This window comes from Strix uralensis, chromosome 7 (genome assembly GCF_047716275.1).
Source record: "Strix uralensis isolate ZFMK-TIS-50842 chromosome 7, bStrUra1, whole genome shotgun sequence".
Taxonomy (NCBI): domain Eukaryota; kingdom Metazoa; phylum Chordata; class Aves; order Strigiformes; family Strigidae; genus Strix; species Strix uralensis.
In genome coordinates this window covers 6,915,284-6,941,439 of record NC_133978.1, presented here as the reverse complement: position 1 = coordinate 6,941,439, position 26,156 = coordinate 6,915,284, and the positions used below count along the sequence as shown (strand labels likewise).

Below are 26,156 nucleotides of genomic sequence, written 5' to 3'. Positions count from 1 at the left end.
CACTATTGCATATATGGTGCTAGCACACATGACATGGTCCCCTCCCGCACTGTTTTCCCAGCCCTACCCCATTGCAGGCAGGTTGCCAGATGCAGCCAAGGGCAGTGTTAGGGCAAGACAGAGAGGCAGAGCAGAGCTCTGCTGCAGCCACCAGCAGCATCCTCCCCAGCAGCATGTGTGCATTGAATGCAGGGAGACGAGCCTCGCACAGGCCTGGGACCTCAGGTGGCTCTGTGGCCTGCTCTGTGGTCAGTGGGAAGAGAGGAGAGGGTAACTGAAAGCATGGCGGTGTTGCAGGTGCTCTGAATTGCCCACAGGAGTTTAAAACACAGGTGGAGATTTAGTTAGTTTGTGTAGATAGCTAGTTTAGGTGCCTACAGTTGGAGCAATGAAATACGTCCAAAGTTTCTGTGTATTCTCCAAGACTCCTACAGCAAAGGGGCTACATGGGCATGAAACGTGGAGTTTTCTCTTAACAGTTTTATTGACTAATTGATTTTATATGATTTGAAAACTTTCTTAATCCCAGAAAGTTTTGACCACAAATACAGTTTATCCAAACTTCTCAGAAATTCTCCTTCGTTCTTCAGAAGTGGATCAGTTGTTAATTGTCCATTTGCCCAGTTTCTTCCTGTTCAAGCATTCTACCTGCTGCTCCAGTTTATGGTCTCCCAGGAGGTTCCAGGCAGGCGCTCTGCTGTTTTATTGTATAAATAAATAAGAAGCAAACCCCATATTTGTTGATGTGCTCTGTACAGCTGCTACCCCACCAAGATATGAAGTCAAACAGAGTTGCTTTAAGATTAACACAAAAGTCCTTGTTACCTTTTCAGTTTTTCTATTTTTTTTTACCAAGTTTTATGAATATGAAGGCTCCTGAAGGAGGAGCGAGGCTTTAACTAGAAGACCTCTTCCAGAAGTATATTTCAGTGTCAGTTGTCTCTTCAAGACCAATGACACAGGACTTCCTTAACAAGTCCTTCCAAGTAGTTGGACAAGCTCACAATCAGCAATGTTTTTCATGGGACACGATAGCATTCAAAGCATTGGCACAATGATGTTTGAAAGGCAGCTTTGAATTTTTCTGGTTTGTTTTCTGATTTGTCATGCAATTAGTTAGCCTTCAATATATCTCCTTAATTCACAAAAATACCAAATGTTACGCTACTGGCATGTAAACAAGATTTTAGATGTCCCTAGCATCTAAGACGACTGTTCTCTTTACTGGCTTCACTTAGCAGCCTTCACATACTGTCTGGTGTATTTTACCTTTCTTTTCACTGTAGCGAATTCAACTGTTCCATTATAAATCATCTTATGCATTTTTTTAATTACCATGGATAAATCATGTATTATTCCTGCACTTCATACTGCAGCAAAACTCCAGGTGCTTTCATTAGGAACTTAGCTTGAATGAAGCAAATCACCAGTGGCCCAAAGACATTTAAGTTTGCAACTTCCTAGGGAAGTTTCTTATGTGCATTTACTTCTGTGTGACTTGCCAAGTCCTTTTATTTTTATTATGATATTAAGAAACCTGCTTTTTCTAATCTTAGTTCATTTTTTTTTCTATGTTGCAGTACCTTTTCAATTCTAGCTTTGGTGTTGCTGAATATTTTGTTAGCTAACTATAGTGGTTAAAGTATGGAATCTTTAATGAATAGGGCATTTTCTCAGTATGTTTAACAAGCGAATTCAAATCTTTTTCTAAACACTAATTATTCTGAATTGCTGACATCTCCCAGTACTACTTCTTCCTCCTCAAAACAGGCCTGAGTTTCATTTTTATATTGCAGTCTATTCTTCTCTATTGCTCGGAATTTACTCTTCAGTTTTAAGAGAGTTTCACTTGTTCTCCAGTCAGTGAATCATTACAGTATGCAGGCCTTCCACATCACATCAAGTGTGTTGATCATTGCTTGCATCTTACTTTCTGTCATCTTATGAGGGACTCTCATCTAAAGATTTTGCTTTATATGTGCTGTTCTTAAGGTGAAACACATTCTATGTGGCTTCCTTCTGTTTGTATGTGTGTGAAGCACCGTATTGAATAACATTCATTTAATTACAGGGAGAGATGGAAAAATTAGCTTGGTGATAATATCATTTCATAGGGCTTAGTTACAGTAGTCAATAGTTAAGTTCTGTGGAGAACAAAACCATTTCCTATATACAGGCAGAAAAAATGAAATTTGGTTTTTAAGGTGCTGACGTATCAGGTAAAAACTTCCAATAAAAACTGGTTGCAATGTCAAAATCAGCTACTATTCTGCTTTACCCTTTACATGTGATTTGAATTGTTTTACAGAAGTTGATTACATACATTTTATAATTAAATCACTTGTATTACTTTATAATAATTCTCAGAAAGGCCCAGTGACATTCCTAAGGTCCTGTGTAAGAAACTGAGACAAGACTCTAATTATATATTGTATTCTGGATAAAAAATGTGCAAAACCTTGCTAAAGAATAAAAAGTATCTAAAATGTGTGCATGTTAAAGATTAGCCATAAAATCTACCATAGGTCCAGTTATTCTTTGTACAGCCTTACTAACTTGAAAATATGTGGTTATAGACAGAACACACACACATACACAAAGACATATTCATTCAAATGTCTCCCTCCTCCAACAGTATTGAACAGAACAGGATGAATAAAAGTTGCAGTTTTGCTACTGTACTGCCATGCTGGTACAAAAATAAATTTCTTTTGCTTTGGAGATTGCAGATGCCGTCTGAATATGGTACTTAGTGATCCCGCTAAGATAGTGAAAAAAGTGAAAGAGATGTCAAGAGAAAATGCATCTTTAGAAGAAAAATCAATGTTTTTAATTCATTTCAATTTCTCATTTTATGAATTTCATTACATCCAATTCTATTATAAAAATCCACTCTCAGTATGGCAAATAATTGGAGGAAGAAAGTTCAACTGGGTTTAATAATTCATTTATCTGTGTGTCTTCAAATGTTTCAGTTTTCTTCAATAAAATATAACAAAATTATGGAAGATGATATTATCAGTCCAGACAAAGTCTTGTGCATAAAAGATTTATCCAAATAATTCATTTTTGTCTGTACTTTCTATAAATTCATACTAAACTAGTTCATCACCACCAAAACACAGCAATTTAAATGTTTGCAGGAGTTTATACAGTTATAATATACTTACAGTCTAGCTGTTCCTGATCAGTTCCTCTGAATAATGCATGCTACACTACAGAAAGTCATCGCTACTCAGGAAGAAATACATGGCCTGCTGCTTAGGTGGCCCAGCAAAATATGAAGTAAAATTGCCTTGATTTTGAAATAGGGTGCATAAATACTGACTTTGTTTTCTTGCCGTGCATTTAATATGAATCTTTGTTATGGTCTATATTTTACTCTCCTACAATGGAACATCCACAGTTGTCCCATTCATGTTCAATTATTCTATTCCTGGGAGACCATATGAAGTTGTTCGGGCATGTGTGCTGCCCTGAAGGCTGGAGGGACAGCCCCCTTGGGTGGCCACCCCATGCTGGCCCGTTCAGTGCCTTCCTGCTCCTGGATCCCTGGCCAGCCTGGGATCAATTGTGTGGATGTGGGAGGCTGGGGGGAAGCTCCCCTCAGTAAGGGCTGCACATCTGACACACAACACGCTCCCATGCCACTGGAGGAAGCTTGCTTTCGGTCATCCCTCTTCCTCCTCTGCTCACTTCAGGCAGGCAGTAGCATTTTGAAAGCTCCTTTCAGATGAAACTTTCTTCCTAAACATGTGTTAGAGAAAGATGGTAAGATTATAATGTATCTGAGACTGCTAGGAGAATGGCTTTCGTCTTGTAAAATAAACTGGATCTGCTCACAGTAGGTTGGTTGTCACAAGAGATCTTGGGAAGATTGCTTACAACCCTTTCTTCCATGTTGGATGTTTCCTGGAATTGCCGTGCAGTGTTGCATATCTGTTACATTCCTTACCTACGCAGCTGAGAGAGAAATAAAATGGCTCCCTCTGAGATGCAGGAAGAATTAAAAAAAATAATAATCTGATGGTCACTGTGCTTCTGGGAGGAGCTAGACTTCAGTGATCACAGAATATTGAAACCAGAGTCCCTAAAACTCTGAGAGCGCTACAGAAGTAGGCAGTGACAGAGAGGTGGCTGAGGTCTTTTTGATACTACTTATTATGCCCCCTTTTAATGTAATTCTCAGGAGGTAGCTGATTTGAGACCTTGTCAGACTAGCTTATGTAATAAGGGATTGCAATGCAGTGGCTTCAGGAGTCCAATGAAGAATTGCTGTTTTTAAAGGAGAAAACTTGTTTTTCATCTCTCTTCTGTCTAAAATTCTTGTTTTGTTTTATGACATGTGGTTTGCCATCTGTTCCCAGATCACACAAGTTTAAGGATGGGAGTTTTAAAGAAATAAGGTAACCTTTTTCTAAACAGGAAATACTGTTGTTGACAAATCACATTGTGTTTTGCAAAATCAGAGGGAGAAGCCTTTGGCCACTGCAATTAGTTTGTTGACTTTGCAAGTATAGCTTGCTCTGTTTGCAGTCTAAGGTTTTGAGTTTTTTGAAAGCTCTTCTGTGTGTACTGCATTAATTATTTAGTGTTTTGCTACTAGTCCCTCTTTTATCCTCCCTTTAGATATCAGAATCTTTGGGTATTACAGTGGGCAATTAACATAGCTTGCTAAAACAGCTTGCCACTTCAGTAAAAAAAATAAAGGGGGGGAGTCTTATTGCCAGGGAGGAAGTGTTGTGAATTATTACAATTAGGCTGAGGCTGTGGTAGAAGCTGGTGAATTGATCTTTTATTTATATGTGGAGATTTATATGTAAGAGAAAAAAGATGTGTTGAAAAAATATGGGGAGTTTATATCTATCTGCTTCTGCTAGGTTAGAAAAGCTGGAGGGCATGGGCAGGGCAGGACAGGATCATATGGATTTGATAGGAGGGAGAAAGACCTTTCACTCCAGAAGCAGATCTGCTTCCCTCTCTCCTGGCCTCTCTAAGAATAGAGAACTCTATTATTTCATGATTGCTGGGCCCTAGTCGGCCTCCAACCGCCACATCATCCACCAGTCCTTCTCTATTCACAAAGAGGAGGTCCAGCAAGGCACCTTCTCTGGTTGGTTCACTCACCAGCTGCGTCAGGAAGTTATCTCCCACACATTCCAGGAATCCAGGACTGGTCCCGCTCTGCTGTGTTGTATTCCCAGCAGATGTCTGGGAAGTTAAAGTCTCCCACAAGAACAAGGGCAAGCGATCGTGAGATTTCTCTAAGTGCCTATAGAATATTTCATCCACCTCTCTGTCCTGGTTAGGTGGCCTATAATAGACTCCCACTACTACAACATCTGCCCTGTTGGCCTTCCCCCTGATTCTAACGCAAAGACACTCCACCCTGTCTTCACTACACCTGTACTCAAAGCAATCATAACAGTCCCTAACATACAGCGCCACCCCACCACCTCTCCTTCCTTGTCTATCCCTCCTAAAGAGCTTGTAGCCATCAACTGGCGCACTCCAGTCATGGGAGACATCCCACCATGTTTCTGTAATAGCCACGACATCATAATTTTCCTGTTTCATCATGGTGTCAAGCTCCTCCTGTTTGTTCCCCATGCTGTGTGCATTGGTATACATGCACTTCAGATGGGCTGATGTCCCCAGCACCTTTTCGCATTTAGAGGTCCTAAGTCCGGCCTGAGCTTTCACAGGTGTTACCATGGTTACTGATCCATCAATATCCCTTGCATCTTTGTTGTGCTGCATGTCTCCATCCCTTGCCTCCACTGGGATGGCAGGGTGAGGGTCATCGCTAGCACAACAGCCCACAACCTCTGGTAATCTTCCCTGGGGCTTATATCTGGGAGTTCCACTTTTGTCCCTTTCCCCCTTCAAATCTAGTTTAAAGCTCTCTCAATGAGACCAGCTAACTCCTGCCCCAAGATCCTTTCCCCTCTCTGGGACAGGTGCATCCCATCTGATGCCAAAAGGTCTGGCAGCCTGTATATTAACCCGCGATTGAAAAATCCAAAGCCCTGTTGATAACACCAGTCTTGGAGCTCCAAGTCCATCTGTTGAGTTCTCCTGTAATCTTCCTCATCCATCCCTGCAACTGAAGGGATGGAGGAGAACACTATCCCCAACATTGGATCAAGACAGACTCTTGCCTTAAAGCTTTTCATTCATTAGACAGCAGGCTCCAAGGTATTATAACAGAGTTTGGTTTGTGACCAGATTTCTGAAAAATCAAACCTTTGTTTCAATCACAAACTGAACCCATTCTATTGTGAAATCTGTATCCAGTGACAGGCAGTGTCTTACATACAAGCTAAAAAAGCAAAATAGAATAGAAAAGAGCCTGGGACAAAAGGAATGAACATGGAATAGTTTGGCAGTTTTGAGTCTTGAATTTCATTCCAATAACAGGGTTGCCTACACCCTATTTATTTTTTACTGAGTTTATGGGTTTAAATTCACAATTCTTATTAACATAACACCTATTTGACTTGAAGTTATGTTGGCTTGTGTAACGTTTGCAGCTAGACAAAGATGATTTCAGTGAAAATAGAGCTCACTGTTAGCCAAAAAGTTGTCTTGTTACACTTTTTTATTTTACCAACTATGAATATCCTATTCAAACTCTTCAGAGGTTGGTAGACATTCTGTGCTCTTATTTTTAATTGCTGGGGTTTTAGGTTCCAGTTTACTTTTGGACTGACTAGATGCAGTTGCTATACTTTTGCAATAAGATGCAGCTGATTTTTTTTTTTTTGACAGACTATTTCAAAAACAGAAAATTGAGGCTGAATATGGAAATTCTTCACCTTACTAAGATCAAACATTCCTGTACTTCTGATAGTACTGGCTATGAATTCTAACAACTTTATCAATAGATAAATATTATGTAATTATATGAATATGTTTTTATAATTATAAAAAATTGATAAATTTAATAGGCAAAATAATTACATTTATTATACATTACTATTATTTTATTAATGTATTATAGTAATCATTACTAATGTTATGTATTGTACCATATATAAAATATATAATAAATAAGTTAATTATATAATTATATAAATGGGTAAATAATAGCAAAAGAGAGTTATTTTTCTGTCAGGCCAGGGCAAAGATCAGCTAAGCATTAAGGCAACCAGATTAGGGGCAGAGTGTTCATGTGTCTTCCTCTATTTGTGTTTACTTTATTTCTGTATGAAATCTGTGGCACGTGTATAGTCCATATGTAGAGTAGTGGAGTCCTCCTGTAAGGTGAAATGTGCCATTGGAGCTGTTTGCCAGGAGTGAAATCTCCGTTGTAAGCTACCACTTTATTTTCACATTTACCCCTTCTGTAGTAATCCGTATAACTTTTGGGTAATAAATGTTCCTCTTAGTAACCATTCCTTGCTGATTCCTGATATATGTTGCTACCTAAATGTGCCAGCAGTGTGGTTTTGATTCAGCAAAGCACTTACATACAATCCTAAAACAAAGCCTGCTGAACAGATCATTTAACCACAGGCTTAATTATATGGTTTGCAATAATGGCAGATCCATGAGAGTTCTTTTCAGTGGGAATCATTGCTTATGCTCACTGTGATAAAGTGTGATGAGGTATGTTATATCAGTATGTGTTGGAAGGTTAAGCATATTACCATTAGTCTGACCAAATACTAGTAGCTCTCAACTCAATGGCCACACCAAAGGTTACATCACTGTTTGGAAAAAAAAAAAAAAAAAAAAAAAAAAAAGAAAAGGTATTTCAGCCAAGGTTTCCTCACACACACTCAGTATCTTACCAAACATTTGCATGTTATAGGGAATACTACATCTGAAATGAGTAATTCCATTTTTCATTACAATGATCTACATGAATCTGTCAAAAAATATCAAACCAACAAAGAAGTGAGAAGTCTACCATATACTATCTAACAACTTGGCATGATGCCTGGTTTTAATAAGTCCGAATCCATTGTCTGGGTAGCATGCTGTATGTGCCTTTCAAGTTTTTGTTAAGTGTCTTTATATAAAAATCAAATACCAATGATAATAAGATTTAACTGACTTTCAAAAGAAATACTAAATTGAAGCCTTTAGGTTTCTAGTAGCTTTTTCAGTCCTCTTGCATTGGAAATAAACTTTGAAACCTTCAAATACTTGGTGGCAAATTCTGTGCCAAAATGTGGGTCTCATAACTAGATGTAGTTGGATTGCTATTCTTCTTTAGATGTTGCCCTGTTTAAGGAAAAAGAGATTGCAGTATCGGGGCACAAAGCTTCTGGATGAGAAATTAAGATTTGGCCAGAAAAGGGGCTTTTTAAAAAGTCTTTTGCAAGGCGTTCCATTTAAAATATGGTTGAACATGCTTTTGTTAACAAAAAAAGACGTAGTATTCTATCTGATGAGTAGCCAGTCAAAATTAATTCACAGAAATCCTTTCCTAGAATGACAGGCATCTCTTAATGTGTAAGTCACTGGTGGGGGATCTATTCTATGTAATATGTACCTTATACAAAAACACAGGAAGAACTGTTCACTTTCTCTCCATTGATACCTTAAAAAAAATCAAAGTACATGAATTTATTCTAGCACATTCAGACCCTCAGAATTCACTTGGTAGTAAAAAGATAAATGTATAGGTGCTTGGGAGCTGAGATATAATGTTTCTGAGAAACAATATTGTCACAGCTCTTACACTTAGGAACAATGTTCTCTGTGTTCCTTCTTTTGCCGCATATTTTCTGATCTGTTATGCTCTGCTGTTAATATTTTTGGGAGATGATGGGAAGGTTTGTTTGTGAGTGTGTTTTGCTTACACTGGACTCATGTATTATTGGCTGTCAGCTTTGGTCCTCAGCTGTTGGTGATGCAGGAAATTTAATGGAGTCTTCAGCCCAGGCATTATGATAATAGAGTGCTTGAGGATGTGCCATCACCACCCCCATGACTCAATAGCTCATACTACCAAAAAGCTCTTTGCCCTTTGGATTGCTGCATTAATAACCTTCATATTTTGTATTTTGGTATTTTAAAGTTGGCCCTGACGTGCCTAAATAAAGACACGTTGTTTGAAATGCAGCAAGAGAAAAGGGCAAGGAAGACATATTTTCTTTTGGGGAGCATATCTTTTTACTGGTGGTGTGCTTTCTACCTGCTCAAAAGCAAACTTCAAGGTTACTGATTGGTCTTAGACAGCTTGAATGAGGAATAACATTTTTAGAGAGCTGCTGCAGAGGAAGGACTACAGTAACTACTGTCAAGGGGATATTTTACCACTGAACTCAAAATACCTGCGCTGGTTTAGCCTGGCTGCTGAGCTGGCCACACATTTCTCCTTGGTCTTTTGTTGTCGTGTTTTGAGAAGATGAAGTAAAACAGGACCCGGCAAAATGGGGATGGAGGTGCTGAAAACCTCGATGCTGTCCTTTTGTTTAAAGTTGCAGTATCCAGGACAGAAGACAGGAGGTTAATGCTGAGGGAGAGCATAGACATCAAAATGATATGAAAATAGCATAGATGGAAATTAAAAGGTGGATTAGAAGGGAATAGGACAGGTGGGTTACTTGGTCACTGCATACAAATAATGCTAGAAAGTTGCAGGGAAGGGGTTCAGTGGTTCCTCTCCTCCCTTCTTGGCTAACCTTGCAGACAAGCAAGCCAAGCACTTCTGTGGAGCCACTAAGGACCCACTCCCAATTAAACTCCTGAATGTCATATGAGCTGTGGCTCCTCTGAAGGACACAGAGTCTGCATGGTGTGGTTACGGTGTGTTGGATGATGAACAATAAGAAACGGTTTTAGTCCAGGCAAGCCTATTCCCACACCTGACAGTAAAGGGCAAAATACAGAAAGCTGTGGAGGCAGCCATGTCCAAATGTGCAGGACCTCAGCTGCTGATGCTTAAATAGGTCACCTGCTGTGACAGCTTGAATCTTAATGTGTGATCTACATACAATGTTACATCTGTAGTGCTGTTCCCTTTCCTCTAGTAGAAGGCTTAGTTATGACTGTGTAGCAGTCACTATTGAGCAGAGGAATATGGTACAAACTGCACAACATTTCTGCACACAAAATATTTACACAAATAGCACTAGGAATGGTTTGCTGCCTGCTTCTCCTGGTTGGTGCCTATCCAAGCTCTGAGAAACATCTTGAGGATTTGGGCTTTGCAGCTTGCTGGGTGAGGTCCTTAGTACCTTGAATAAAAAGTAATATGAAAAAAATTAATCAGTGCAACTTGCTGTTAGGAGGGCTTCTAGTACGTGCATCAGTTGCTGTAAAATAACAGTTGAGTGAATAATGCAAAATTTATACTTAGATAATCTGCAATTAGGAGCAAGTTTAGGACAGAGAAAATGGAGGAGTAGACTGGGTACACAGAGGGAGTGGAAAGCATGAAAAAGGCTCTTGCTGTTTTTTCCTTGATCCTTGTAAAGCTTTGACTTCAGGGGAATTTTACTTTCCTAGAGAAATCATTCCTTTGAATGATGGTCTTTCTCCACCAGAGAAGCTGAAAAAAACCACAAAAAAGTCAGCTTTCTTCCTTTCTTCCATGCCCTCAGCCATGCTGGCTAGTTGGGCAAACAGAGAATGGTGCTCTGTTCTGTATTTTGAAAGCATGGGAGCAATTTCCTATCATGTTTCCATCTAATAAGGGAGCTCTGGGAACTAAGCGGATATATATACCTACCAGCAGGCTTGCTGAAGTAGTTAGCACCGGCTCCCTTACCGTCCTGCCCCCCTGCCTCCCTGAAAGAGCAGTGCCAAAAAGGCACAGTCTGCCCCACAGCTAATGAGCTACATGACTATTTTCAGCTGCTGTTAAATCATTTGCTGTCTTCTATAGAAATAATTGAGAAGTACAGCAGAAAAGTCAATGGCTATAAAATGGCCAGGCTGATAGAAGACTGAGAGTTCAGAGGAAATATCATCCTGCATGACAAGGCATCTCTGTAGTCTCCAGTCTGCTTAAATGCAGTCATTTTCACCATCAGGAAGTAGAACATGAATATTTCCTATCCTGTAAAAAGCTCCTTAAAAATAAATTTGCTAGATCTCTTGCACTGCAAGCTTTCATCTTAACTATTTCTTGTATGCTGGAGTCAAAAATTAGTCCCTCAGCTTTCAATTCCTTTGACCGTAGCAGCAAGTTTCTCTTGTTGACGGTACACAGTGAAGGCTTTGAAGCATTTTCCTGGTTTGTTTTTACATGACTTTTAAGCCATTTCTGCTTTGGATATAATTTGTTTCTCTTTATCCCAAGAAAGTTTCCGCAGAGTTGTGGTTTATTAATTGGAAGGTGATAGTTTTCATTGCAGCAATACCATTTTCAGTGTACAATACAAAATCTGTAAGGTTTTTTTCATCAACAGTGCTAGTGCATTTTCTTCACTTTAAGAAGTAGTTCTGCAAAAAAAACAAGCCCACTAACCATCGTAGGAGAAAGAATAAGCCAGTTCTAATGACCTCCCAGGGAAAACAAAAATGAAGTGTATAGCATTATCTGCTTCATCTTTAATTATTATTTAATTACTAATATGGTCTTAAATTGCACTCTATTGGACAATTTCAGATGACTGCTTTTGTTATGTTAACTTTTTCTTCCCAGCACCCTAGTGGTTATAGTGGGTTATTAGAAAGCGGTTTATTAACAGTTGTGTATAACCAGAGCTACCTCAGTGTTATAGGCAAAATTCAATGGGATGCAGAGCAGACCCTAGAATAAGAACAGGAGGCAAGAACCCAGAAGAAGGTTGAGAAGAGTCACTCATGTCTCAAGCGACCACCAAGAGCTGCTGACAAGGACTGGGAGGATGAGGGAGGTAAATGGTGCTTTTCAGGGATGTTGGGATTCACGGAGTTGCAAGGCTGTGAGGCAGAGAACAGGCAGCATTCACTGGCTGAGTCCAAAGTGCTGCTCTCTGATACAAATCAAGATGTCCTGCGCCATTTTATCCTTCTGTCTCTGCAATTTCAACAACTTCCATGTCTTCTGCCAGAAGTACCACCCCTGCTTACCACCCTCACTTCTCCCCTCGCTCACAGGCACAAGACTGCTTTCTTCTCCTGCACGCTCACACATACCAGTCCCCCTCTGCCTCTTCTAATGTAGGGCATTTGTTTTGTTTTGTTTCTAAATCCGACCTGAGGGAATAGAATTTTATTTACCTTCTTATTTCCTGAGCCAAATATACAGACAAGTCCCCAAAGTTTAACCAAGAGCTTTAACTCAAGGGATAAGTAGAATCTGGAAGCAAAAATAGCAGGTGTGACCACATAGAATTTTACTGGTAAAGACTTAAAACTATTTTCTTCAAAAAGAAAACATTTAAAAACTCATTAAAGAGCTTGCTCTATAAACACATTTTTCTTAAATACTTCAGTTGTGGGTCCACAGAAAATAAACAACCCAAAACGCCTTTTCAAAGAAGCTGAAGACCTTTTAAAACCATCTGGAACATCAGCCCTGCATGATGTCAGGCTGCTTAGTCATCTTCTTCAGTAGAGATGCAGCCATAGAGCTTCCCAAGTGATACCAGGTTAATTTGGGGGGGAAAAGCACACTGGTGTAAGTGCAGAGAGGGTTACCACATCTGTTCCTCAGCTTCCCCTCCAAAAAAAAAAAACCACCCCCCCCCAAAAAAAAAAAAAAGATTAGTTATGATAGAACAGTTTTCCTGTGCACAAGAGCAGGGCTCCAGGGGCGGGCAGAGGTAGAGGGACATGTGGGTTTACATTTTCCTGAGGGCCCAAGAGATGAGAGGTCTTTCGTTACGTACCAGGAACAGCTCACTAAGTCAAGGCAGCAATGAAGTGATTGGGACAAACTGCAAACTACGCTCAGCGCTATCTGCAGTGACAGAAACTGCTGTTTACAAATTAGAATCACTAAATACTAAAGGAAACATCAGCAGCAGTGAGAGCAGAGTGACACAACCAAGTTGTTTATTAAAATAAAAATTCAACAGCGTTGTGATTTGTAGAAATGGCATGAATGTGTCCTCTTGTACTAATGTGCTTCAACAATGAAAAATACAATCTACCTCATTTTTTAGTGCTTCAGTGAATTTTTTTTAAATAAAATTGCCTTCAATTGTCCATCATACTTTGCTTCGTAATGTGGTAATGGGGAGAGGACAAGGCAAGCTAACGAAATAATCTGAGCTGCTGAGGTCAGAAAGCCTTGCAAAGCTGCAGCTAAGAGCGTAGTTTTCAAGAGACATACTGATACGGTATGGATGTCATGCAAACACAGAGGCAAGCAACAATGGAGTGAGAAAAATACACTCTGAAAACTGGGGCTAGGAAGGAATGAGTAGATTGCAGGATGAATTGAGTAGCAGTTTTTGAATAAAACTTACTGACCAGCACATCCTCCTTCAGCATTATTAATATGGTATGGAAGTGGTGGTTCCCTGCGTCGCAGACCTGCGGGGGGGGGATGGTAAATGAGCTAATACACTGGGCTTTTTACATCTTCAGTGTATTACACTGTTTCTTAGACATCTGTCTCCTTAGCCAGGAATAAACTTCACCTTGTTATGTTTTTACTGGGGTTTGAACTTTAGCCAAGAAAAGGAAGTCCAGATATAATTAACTCATGATTCTTTTGGCTCTTCTCAAAAACCAGCAGTGAGTTTTGATTTTCTTGTTCATTTAGGGGGTTGTTTTCTTCCTAATAAATTTCTGTGTAGTAGGAATAGTATTGGAAGTTGAGATCAAACTGGCTATTGAGTATGGCCAGGATAACAGAGCAGTGACTAGCACTGCAGAAAGGAGCATTAAATTAAGCAATAAACTGTGATTTAGTGATACTAATGCTAGAAGAACTCTCATTTAAACCCGACTGAGTACACTTAATGTGCTGGAAGGCTGGCATTTCTATAAGCAAACCTGGCAGGCTTTTGATCTGGGTGTTCACTACTGTTGGAGACCAATAGGGAGACACATTTAAAAGAAAATAATAATCCCACAACACTAAAAGACGTCTTCTCAGTGGTGTACGTGCTTTTTATTAATGATGTGATAACAAGATACCAGTTACAAACATTTGATGACAAGGTGAGCTATATCAAAGGTGTAACCCAGAGACATAAGGATTTATTAAGAGAGTAAGACCCCCCCCAAACAAGGTTATGACAACTTATCTGCTGGCTTCTGGACCCAAACCCTTCTGTGGGGGGTAGGTAGTCTGAGGAGGTAGGCCAGAACCTGAAATACTACATGGAGATTTTGGCTTTAAGGTGTGACAATAACATACACTCTCCTGATCTCTATACCACACAGAATCTTTACCTCAGCTCTGCTTAGTCTGCCAGCAGACCTACTGAAAGTAGGTTATATGACCTGACCTATATCACCCCTGCCCGCTCCGCTTGACTGTTAGCTGCTTCCCACTCTGTAGCCCTAAAAGGACTAGCAAAGACCTAGACACATTACTAAGCTCTTGATGCAAACATGCTGGAGGGAATTTGAGTTGGAAAAAAGTAATTTTTCTTCCAAACTTCTCCTTTTGTTTCATTTAATAGATAGTAAAGTTAGGGAAGGTGGAATAGTGATCTGTAAAGCTTTTAATTCATGATCACTATAGGTTTCATGGGGTTTCTTAACCAACAGCCTAGAAATTATACTGCTCCACTTTCTTGAGCTTAGAATCAGAGTGGCCCCCAAGAGGAAAAACACAGTTTATGGTTATTTTTGCTGCCCACATTGTGCTAAGTAGGTGCTCTGCTGTACAAAACATGGTAATAAATGACATGGAGCAGCAGCCCATAGTCTGGAGCTGCCTCGTAATGGCAGTCAATGACACACCGTGAATTTCTGGCATTTGAGGGAGCCCTTTCACCTTAGCAAATACAAAAAAACATACCAAAGGATCCATTTACTTGTGAAGCAAAGGCATCTTGAGTAACAAGTCTGGAAAAACTTAAGTGACATGGCAGGGAAGACAGGTTAGATCCTTCAAAAAAATCAGTCCAATCCATGGATTTCAGATTCAAACAGACACAGAAAAATTTTCTTTGTCTAAGTTTCTTACAGAAGCCTAGTGGTGATCATAAACAAACAGCACTTATCTTCATTACATACTTTGAGATATAGTGCAGCCATTTAGCAAGTTGCTTACCAGCACAGTCCTGCACTTAGGACTCTACTGTCATAAGAAAAGTAATTTAAATCACTACAGTTACCTTGCAAAGATCTCATCATTGCTAAGATTCAAGATATGTTTATGTGTATTTCACACACAGATCTCAGAACAATGATTTATTTCGTATTTGTTCTTTTGTGCAGTGATCAGAAAAGATTATTGTTAATATCATCTGATTTATCTGAACTTCCAAATGTAACAGTCAGCAGATTTATTAGGGCTCACAGAAAGTAGTAGGAAGCAGAACACAGATTAATGTTAATGTTACAAAAGGCCTTTTAAAGAGTTATTATTACTGCTATGTTGCAGTCAATGCTTTTTTTATTACATTATTACATCCATGTTGTTATAACACTTTTTGTGTTTCATCAAACATTTTCAAACATTTCCAAGGCTGGGCCTTGGATGAAGGGAGCTCTTTAGATCTTTCAATCTAGATGCAAGCTGGGGGCCCGGACTCTCAGCTAGCATCAAGCAGTCCACTGATTTGATCATGGTGTAATGATGCTGATAAGGGATCTGACCCAATAGCACAATGTTTAGAAAGCTGTATGTAGCAGAATGCATGCAGTTTAGTATCGGCCACATTCATCCCTGGTGAAGGAACACCTCAGTCTAGTGACTGCAGTACGACTTGGGGCAGGTTGGCAAGCTGCATCCACCTTTCCAACTACAGCGCAGGCCCATGATGTATCACTCAAAGTGCTCTGCTGAAAACATGCCAGTATAAAGACATGATAGTTTGTCACTGGAAGAGAATGTTCTTGTTTCTTCAATCGTGTGCTTCTAATTAATCCAACAGCATTTTCAAATAATTTAAGCAAGTGTTATCTTACAGATTTAGGGAAAAGCAAAACATTTATGTATATAATTATAAAGTGGGGTAAAGATGAAAAATCATCAGAAATTCAAGATAGGAACACAAAAAGTGGCAGAATATTAGACTATTTCTCTGCCTCTAAATTCACTCATGACTTGAACAGGATGGATTCTCTTCTTTGCAGAACCTTTTCTGACAGCTGCATAGATTTCTTCTGGCTTCTCTCTTTTAATTAGGGGCTTCTTCTCTGGAGCCTTCATTCTCCACATCACAACAGGATGTCGTGGGCCAGTAGGACTCTGAATCTTGATAATCTTTGTGGATGCAATATAGGACATCTTCACTGTCTGCACCACAGCATTCATTAAATTTTTGGCAGCCTGAATTAGTGAAGTGACGCTATCCAACTGTAATAAGAAACAGAAACATTAGCCTAGGAAGCCAGTCTGCCTGTAATCACAATATGCTCAGGAATAAAAAGTAGGCTACCATGCTAAACCCTATTTTCTTTGTTTTCCCTTGGTGTGTTTGATCATTATATTCATGTTCCACTGCTCAGACTTAAAGTGATATACAGAAATTTGTGCTGGTGGAATATAAATGCTTATGTAGATAATGTTTGTTGTTTTCTTTTTTTAAACATGAATTCATGATGCTTGTCTGCAGGGTCTCATTGCAATTACTACTGATGGGTAATGAAACCAACTCAAAAAAGAGCTATGAAAATGTGACCTGTTACTTCCTTTGTATCAGCACTAGGCAAAGTCTTCAGCTGCTCCTGTCACATTTCAGGCTCCCACACATGCTCCTGCGCAATGCTGGGATACTGGGAGGTGGCTGGCTTTGTCAGAGCTACTGAACCAAGTCTCAGCAGCCAAGATTTTAAAGGGTAATTAAAAGTGGGATAGCACACAAATTGCAGTGACTGTGTGGCCTCTCAAATTGTTTAAGAAGTGCCAGCCCAAGAGGCAGAATGCGTAACAAGCTAATCCTTATCACCTACTACCATCTTCAACAGCATACTACATAGGCATACAAGCCTTAAAGCAAAGGCATTTTCCTTTCCTTACTCATGGAAACAGGAAATAGTGCATTTAATTCGAACTGAAAATCTACTAACTGGAACAAAACTGACAGCTTTAACGAGCCAGTTGGCTGTGCCACACCGCTCTCTAGTGTAATACAAGCACACTCACTGATGGCACAGCTCCCTCCAGCCATCTGAGGCCCGCACAGCGTCTATGGGCTGAAAGCAGAAAGTGCTGGGGCCACTTTGCTGTCTCAGTCACCTCCTCAGCCCCAGTGACTTTGCAGCCTAGCTGGAGGCTAGTTGCACTGTGCAAATGGCAAATATGATCCTGTGATGTGTGTTGAGTAGTGGCATTTTATTCTGTGTTACACCCCCCCCACCCCCCACCCCCACCCCCCCCCCCTAGTGAATCTTAATCTCAAACTCCAGGTACAGATCTGGTCCAACCTGCTCCAGGAGATTCCAAGTAGGCTGTAGGCAGAACAGAGTTACTACTCTGATGGGGAGAGCTATGATCTCAGGGCCTGTGGCTTGAGAAAACCAAGAACAAGCACAAGTATTTGCCAAAAGGCAAACACTGGCAAAAGAAGTGATGCCTGTAATTGGCCATCAGTATTACTTCAGCCCTTGGAAATGAGAAAAAGCCTTTTTCTTGGTTTTGTTCTCAAAACACAGACTGATAAGGCTCAGGTTCATCCTTTCAGAAGTAATAGGAACAACAAACACGTAAAAGGGGAGGAACTGATGGTGTGGTGGGGGGACTATGTGTGTATGGGGGTGTCCTTCCACGTCTTGTGGTCTTAAAATCCAAGAGCAGAGAATTGCTGTGTGTATGTTTGCTGGAGCTGTGTTTAACATTAGGCATTGTATGTCACCCTGGGCACTTCAGAAAGTATCACTGCACATCCAGTGCACTCAAACAGGAAAAAATTATACCATTGTAGGTGACATCTTTATGATTTTATTTTTGGTCATATGGGAAAATTTTTTTTGACAGGGTCAGCTAACAGCTGAATGATGCTGTATTTCATTTTGAGCACAATGCTTTTTGTACCATTAAATTTCTTTTAGATTTATTTGCTTGAAATAAAGGCTGTCTTCCCTCTTCAACTTAAGCTACCTTTGCTGTTGTCATAGTGCACCGAAGAACTGTTAGGGACAAATATAGGGCATAAATCATCTCAGTGACCTAAATGAGTAGCTTTTTAACTTGAAAGAAGTCACTACGCTCCTATTTAATTACAAGGCTGACAATTCCAATTTGGAAAGGAATCTCAAGTCTGAATATCTTTAGGAAAGCCCTCATTTACATATTCATTATTTATTTTATTATTATTTAGTATTTAATAGAGTTATTATTTAGAAATAATTTTTATGATAAATATTATTTAAATTAATGAATTTTACCTGAGCCACCTGCTATTTTATGATATCCTCCCCAGAACAGTGGAGTGTTAAAAGCCAAATTTACATCAGTGTGCCAGGATGAGAACAGTATTGGGTTTAGGACGACATACAAATTTAAGATGCGAGATGGTCTACTTGCTAGAGGTCTACTTTGTAGAGAGTATGCGCGTGCATGCACGTGTGTGTACATGCATGCACTCACACAGAATGTCAGAGTGTGCAAACACACGATTACATACACCAAGCACATTGTTCAGGCGTACCTGTCACTTGCATATATGCAAACACTGAGGAAGCCCACTATGGTTTGGATGTAAAAATAGTAGGATTACGCTATATGACTGGAGAGCCTACATTTCAACTTCTAAACATCCTCTTTGTTGAAACATTTGTCATCTGTAAAAGCAATGAAGTCAGTTCTCTAAAAAGACCATTGGTCGGTTTTAGTGGGAGAATGATCTTACACTTTGTCATCCAGCCTAACTGCATTGACCTTTGCAATATACAGATTTGCAAACTGAGCTGCTAGGAAAGGTTCAAGGTCTCCTCCCCTTTGCCAGGTCAAATGAATTGATCAGGGGAGAGGCATGTGTTACCATCTGTCTGCATGTTGATTAACACTTTATACGCATACACACAAATGCAAATAAGGCAATAATAAAAATGTGGCCAAGGGACTGGATTTTTAGTTGCATTTTGGAAACACCTCTGAACTGGCAGAAAACGTTCCAGTTGATATCATGTTTACTGCTTCTCTCTGGAAGTGCCAAAAAAACCTTACTAACCCCTCCCCCCTCCACCCCCCCGAAAGTTGAAATACTTAGAAGCCTGAGTGAATGCACACATAAGTGTGATGGCAAACTGAAATTATCTCTGTATGCCAGGAAAAGGTGTAAAATTTACCAGCTGGCCTCTAAAGTTCATTCCTTGCTGCAGCATTTGAGCTTTTTAGAAAGGTTTTCCAGTTTATAATCGTCATGTAATCTTTGCATGGTAGTATTTGAACATAACATGGTAGGTGTACGTGGGGCCTGTGATTTATAAACTTCACTTTAGGAAAGTAGGCTGCCTAGCCACTCTACCAGATGTACCAGTACAGCAGAGGTTTTGTGATACGATTTGACATGACGTTTAAAGCACATGGTGACCTCCAAGCCTAAAGCTTATTTCAAAGGCTGCTTTTAAACCAAACATTTTATGAACTTCCAGGCTGTCAGTGAGGCATTCTGCTCAGAGGACTTGGTATGTCTTCAGTCTCCAGCATATCACTTTTTCTAGAGGCTGACTAGTGTTGTAGCATTAGCTCACTGGCAGATGAACAGACATGCTGTCTAAATTTCAAACTGCTGAATACTCACTGTCACAATATATATTATTTAGTTAGAAGAAATGAGAAGGAGAGAGAGGCAAAGTTTCATACGAACTTTTTTCTTTCATGCTAACTGGAGGATTAATTACAGACAGACACACTTGCACACACACACAATTTTAATTATCTGTTGTTTTCTAGAACAGCTGACAACGCCATGATCCTGACAGATTCTTAAGAGCTTTGAATAATCTTTTTTTTTCCCCCCAGTGGTCAATATTGGGGCATCATACACACTCACTTTTCTAGCATTGGCTGTGTAGGAACACCGCTAAGAAGCTGCTGTGTGCAAGAGGGGGCAAAAGAAAAGATCATTTTGGTTCTATGGCAGAAGGTGTATGGGCTTAGGGGGCAGGTTTTTTCCTGAAGTTTTTCAGTGACTGTAATCCTTCCACTTTTCAAAAGTTGCCTGGAGTTAGAGCCATGCTAGGAGGTGGCAGGCTGGGCAGCAAGATGGGCTAGTGTTCTTAAACTATAATCATATATATCCACTATAAACAAATAATAAATAAATTTCATGGGTCTTTAACTTTGATGAGGTTGTAATTACAAGTTAGCCTCACAGTTTGACAGGAGCTCTGGGGAGTGGGCATCTATCAACTCCAGGATTTTAAATGCTAAAAATCTGAATTACAAACCCAATTGTACACTTGTACTGAACTGAAGTGGCTGAATTCCACTGCCCCCTTGCCATACCAGAGGTACTGAACCTCTGCCATATTATTTAAGTTCTACAAAAGATGCCCTGAGATACAAGCAGGCTTGCAGAAGCAGATACCTAAAACAAAAATACAAAGAAGAGCACATGACCTGTCTACCACTAAGGCTGTTTAAATTGGGGGTTGCTGCAGTTACCAGAGTGGTGGGGGCAGGGGGGGAGGTGGTGTATGTCAGGACAGGCAGTAATTGCCATTAATTTCACTTTGCTCTTGGCATCTCTGCATAGGCAATGAAATATAGGGAGACTTACTGAATGCTGACCTTTAGACTACCCATGTTACCTGCAGTGTCTTAGTGTCCACGTTCTCCCTGAGCTTTCTGGATGCATCTCACACTAGTCTTATGTCTATCCAGAAAATGTGCATATGGGGGGGCAGGGGGGAAGTTATTTCTTAATTGCATTCAAAATTTTGGAGAAGCTTTTAGAAGGTGTCCTTGGACTACAGATGGTAAGAATCAGGCCATACGTTTCATTGGTTTTTTGTCTCTAGTGAGCAGCTGGCTTATACTTCAATGCCAATAACATTACAGAGTTTGGTGTAAATCTATTGTTCTTCTATAAATCTAATGTACTCAAGGACTGTCTTCACTTGCATGCTTTTACCTCAGATATTCAGTAAGCTCTTCAAGGTCTCGTAACGTATCTAGGAAAACTGATGAAATGAAACTTGGCATAAATGAAAGACTGATAAAGTACACATTGATCAGTTAAGTTCATTTCATTTAGAAAGATGTAGCTGCAAACTCTTCAATGTGTAGCAAATGGTACATAAAGATTCACTAGCAAAACAAACGAACCAACCCCAAACTAAAAGCTGTTTTATTTTTGCGTGACTCCCAGTTTTGCTCTTTCCACACTTTCCGTGGAGACACCAGTTCCAGCCTCCACACTTCACAGGTCTGACTGTGTCAGGCAAGACAGTAATTCATTAAAGGATTTAGGAAAAGCATCCCTTGCCATATCTTTTTCCTCATTTAAATATGTCATTTGTCCTGTGAGTGTTAGTACTTTGCAAAAGGAATAGAGAATGATTCTATAACCACTGTAATTTCACTTTGCGGTGAAACACAGAAGACAGATACAGACCTGAAGATAGTAATTTTTAAAAAAAGAACCTGTCACCCAAATCCCACTGCCACCAAAAATCAGACTGGTGGCACTCGTGCTGAAACCAAGTCTCTCATCTCCAGCACTTGCATTCCTCTTCTGTCATGAGTCCTGGGTGCAAGTAAGGAAACTCTCCATTGAATAACCAAGTGGAAGAAAAGGGAGTTCAGGAAAAACTGAATTTTGAAACTTTATTTTCAATTTGTTTACATGCATTATATTTTTCACATTTTTGTAAAATAATTTCATGTCTTGGCAGTAGTAGCAGTACATTACTATAAGAAGTTTAACAATATAATAACTGATATGGTCAGTTATTTTTATTTAGTATTCAGAATGATTAAGAGAATCATGACTTAGAACTTAAAGAAACTCTTTGTCAAAGTACTTTCTGTTCAGTGTACTAAGAAATACTTGCCTTGTCCTGTGTCAGTAGGAGTTGTTTCTGTAGCAGTTAAACAAATATAGAATTTCCTTATTCTTAAAGAATGTAAATAAGTCAGTCTCCCGCTCACATTCTTTGCATAGATTCGCCGCACTGTCTCTTTGACATAAAGAAGTGGCAGACAATTGCCCTCTGGAATAAAGCTGTAAGAGACTATGCAGAACAATACTCGCAAAACGTTTCTTGATATGTAATGTGCCAGTCTGCTAGAACCCCAGGTGTGATACTCTCAGCTGGTCTGCTGCGAGCATTAACTTTTTTTGCCGGGAACTGAGGTTTTAGTTTGAGCGCAGATTTATCAATTGGCTGTTTACAGTCTCCCAAGTCCTATTTAAGGTTCAACCAGACTTTCATTTTTCATACAGGTGAAAACTAAGAATTGAATATCAAATACACAGTTCTTTAATCGGTGTTTGAAGTCTGAACTTAGAATTCTTTTGGAAACAAGTTCAGTTATTAAAAATTTATCTTAATTGAGCTGCTAGCTTTAAATACATTCCTAGGAGCAAATTTTCTTTGTTACACTATACTGAGAGATTAAGACTGAATTTTTATTACTTTGACAACTACTTATGAAAATAACATGAATTCTGTATTTCTATGAAGAGCAGTGAGCTTCTGAGTAGTGATGCATTTAAGGTGTAAGGAGTATTTATTACATCGTGCTTTTTATTTTCTTCCCACTTTTTTACTATGTGTAACAATTTGCTGCTGTGAATTATTTTATGGTTCTTTCACTAAGGTTGCTATATAAAATAAAGAGATTGAATCCCATAAGATTAAAAGTAGCAGAACAGTCCAAACAGGTAAATTATTAAGAGTGAAATCCTGACTGTTGAAGACACTGGAGTTTTCCTTGGCCTGGGCCAGGATTTTAACACTAATTACTTGCCTTGTTTTCTGAGCCGAGGATGTTTACGTTTCCACAGTTTTTCCTCCACCCAGAATAGTGATAATTTCATTTTAATGAAAATGGAGATCTTAGTGTAACAGTGACACCAGAAGATGGGTGTTCAAGAAAGCACAGGAAAAAGTTCAAGAACTGGAAGCACTTCATTAACTACCATGTTTCTTCACATAACTGCCAGATGATACATAAAACCTGTCATGGATTCAATCCTAGTACATGTTACATATAAAATAAGCCAAAGGGAGACTTGCCATCACGACTCTTTCTTTCCCCATTACCGGAATCTGTTCCCTCAGCGTTTTGCTCACTCTGCTTTGCCATGCTCTCCCTTTGGGATGAGAGATTTCATCCTGCTGTGTGGAACTGGCCTCGGGAAATTTGCCTCACCATTTGGGTGGATAATCTGGGGGTGTTTATTTTCAATGAGCTGAGTCTTCCTAGAAATGTGGCTATTTTTTTGGTTATCTATCTTTGTCTGGCTGTCTAGTAATTACAATATACACCTCAAGGGTATTTGGGGTTTGTTCTGCATTTTACCCATTTTTCAGGTGGGGAAATTGAATCTAATGAACTAAATAATTAACCATTACCAGAATCTCCTTGAGGCTATGTAGGATTCAAAGAACTGAAATTGAGTCCTATAATTAGACCAGGCCCTGTGTCCAAGTTAAATGATAAACAACTTACATAAGTACTGTAAAATTGTTTCCCTTTAAACATCATAATGGAACATATGCTTAGACAGGCGGTTAGCTCAGTCCCTCTCAAGTACTGCTGCCTTCACTTGCAAGATTTTAAAAAAAGAAAACTATTTTTTAAAAAACGTGTCCTTGAGAAAAAGAGAACAATGGTTTAATATAAATCCTTTCCTTGCTGTTTCCATCAGTTGCTTTAGTTTGTGAAGAAACGGAGTGCTTGTTGCAATAATCTTTTACATGCACTGAGGCTGAGAACTATAAAATACATCCAGATTTTGCTAATTAGCAAAGTCATTATTATTAGGAAAAGTTAACTGTTTTGTAGTGTACATTACCAGTAATGCTTCTTGCTGCTTTAAATTAGTTCTTCCCAGTAGATGCAGTTTAGAAAGCAATAGCAACTGAGCTGTCTGTAAGTAACAGGAAAAAATATCTCCCTTGCTTTGTTTCCAAAGGCCAGGAGTTCTATATACACACACCTACCAGCATACACTAGGCAAAAGCAGTAACATGTGTAGTACTTTTACATAAAAAAAAAAAAAAAAAAAAAAAAAAAAAGAAACAACACCAACCCAGGGAAACATTTCTATCAACTCTCAGAAAAAGAAAATGCTAAAATAATATACCAGCTCTTAGGGGTTAATGTCAACTTTTAGAAAATTAGTGGTTTAGTATTTTCAGAATCAAATACCAATATAAGAAGTAATTTTATGTATAGTGTAAGGCCCTACAACTGAACTACAAGTTCCCAATGACATGGAGAAATATCAGCAAGGAGAAACAAACTGGCTGAACAAGGAGCAGTAGCTGTGCCTCTGGCACATACAGGCATCAGCTTTGTCAGAATAGCAGCTATGGACTTAAAGCAAGGCAAAAGAAAAATTTTGTCACTGAAGGTTGCACAGCAGGAAAAGCAGGACAGTGGTACTGAAGTCAGTGGAACAAACTGTCTACCTATAATAAATCAAGTGGGCTGTTACAGTAGCCAATATTTCAACATGATTGCCAGCTTGCTGCTTAGCCCTTTGTTCCCAGTCCTCAGTCTTACAGGACCTGCAGCTAGGAAGCCATTCTGCCCATCTGAACTTCTCTTTTAGGAGGAAAAAGCAAACCCAAACAGAAACCCTAGAAGGAACTGAAATGCACTGCTCCCCATCCCCTCCCCTGCCAAAGGAGCAGCTCTTAAAGAGATCAGCAAAATACTACCTCTTGCTGCCTGGCTCCTCTCTAGCAGAAACTGAAAAGCTCCAACTGTAACGAAGGCGTTGAGCAGCTTGCCAGCTGCCATGGTACTCACATGTTGGCTGAGGCACAATTCTCCTGGGGTATGGCTATCCAAGGATTGGGACTGTGTCAGCCAAAGGTCTGGTGGCAGCTACAGATACTCTACCTGATATTTTTCTACATGCTAGTTTATAGCTTTGACTCCATGTGGTTTTACCTATGGAATATAGCCTTCAAAGCTGAAACCTCTTCATAGCAGTACTGTGCAGGCAACTTTTCATAGAATCATAGAATCATTCAGGATGGAAAAGACCCTTGGGATCATCGAGTCCAACCATCACCCCTACTCTAGAAAGTTCTCCCCTACACCATATCCCCCAACATCTCATCTAAATGACCCTTAAATACATCCAGGGATGGTGACTCCACCACCTCCCCAGGCAGCCTATTCCACTGTCTGACCACTCTTTCTGTGAAAAATTTTTTCCCAATGTCCAGTCTAAACCTCCCCTGTTGGAGTTTAAAGATGTTTCCCCTTGTTCTGTCACTAATCACCTGTGAGAAGAGACCAGCACCAACCTCTCTACAATGTTCTTTCAGGTAGGTGTAGAGAGTGATGAGGTCTCCCCTCAGCCTTCTCTTCCTCAAACTGAACAGTCCCAGCTCCCTCAATCTCTCCTCATAGGATTTGTTCTCCAGGTACTTCACCAGCTTCGTGGCCCTCCTCTGCACTCGCTCCAGCACCTCGATATCCATCTCGTATTGAGGTGCCCAAAACTGGACACAATACTCAAGGTGTGGCCTCACCAGTGCAGAGTACAGGGGGACTATCACCTCCCTCCTTCTGCTGGTCACACTATTTCTAATACAAGCCAGGATGCCGTTGATTCATCTGGCATGGGAACTCAGTGGTAACTCGGTTAAGTGAACTAGACATTTAAATCCAGCCTTCAAGCATGAAGTTAGAAGTATTAAAGCACCTACATTTGGCACAAAAGTGGACTTACATCACTGTTTAAGTAAGTCTGGTTCTTGAGATACCAATAGGAAGAGTCAAAGATAAATCAAGTGAGACATTTGCAGGAAAAATAGACTGAAACAGCCTTCAGTGCACAGGTAAGGCTGGCTAACCAGAGAGATCTTTTCTATGCCATTTATCAAATTCTCTGATACTGCAATTGAGAACTCTCTCTTCCAGATTTCTATTTTCTTTTTAAGGCCAAAAAGCATGGTGTACCATGCCAAATACAATATAAAATGAAATACAAGAAGGTAATGAC

General features: G+C 39.7%; 1 protein-coding gene across 3 annotated transcripts in view; it reads right to left on the bottom strand.

Moving 5' to 3' along the window:
• Nucleotides 1-13,986: 13,986 nt before the first annotated feature.
• Nucleotides 13,987-26,156, bottom strand: part of CTNNA3 (catenin alpha 3) — a 544,925-nt gene continuing 532,755 nt past the window's right edge. For all 3 annotated transcript variants that reach the window (XM_074874301.1, XM_074874302.1, XM_074874303.1), the window contains one exon: nucleotides 13,987-16,372. In XM_074874301.1, the coding sequence (XP_074730402.1) occupies nucleotides 16,085-16,372 (288 nt within the window). In that variant the 3' untranslated portion in view covers nucleotides 13,987-16,084. The remainder of the gene's footprint in view (nucleotides 16,373-26,156) is intronic.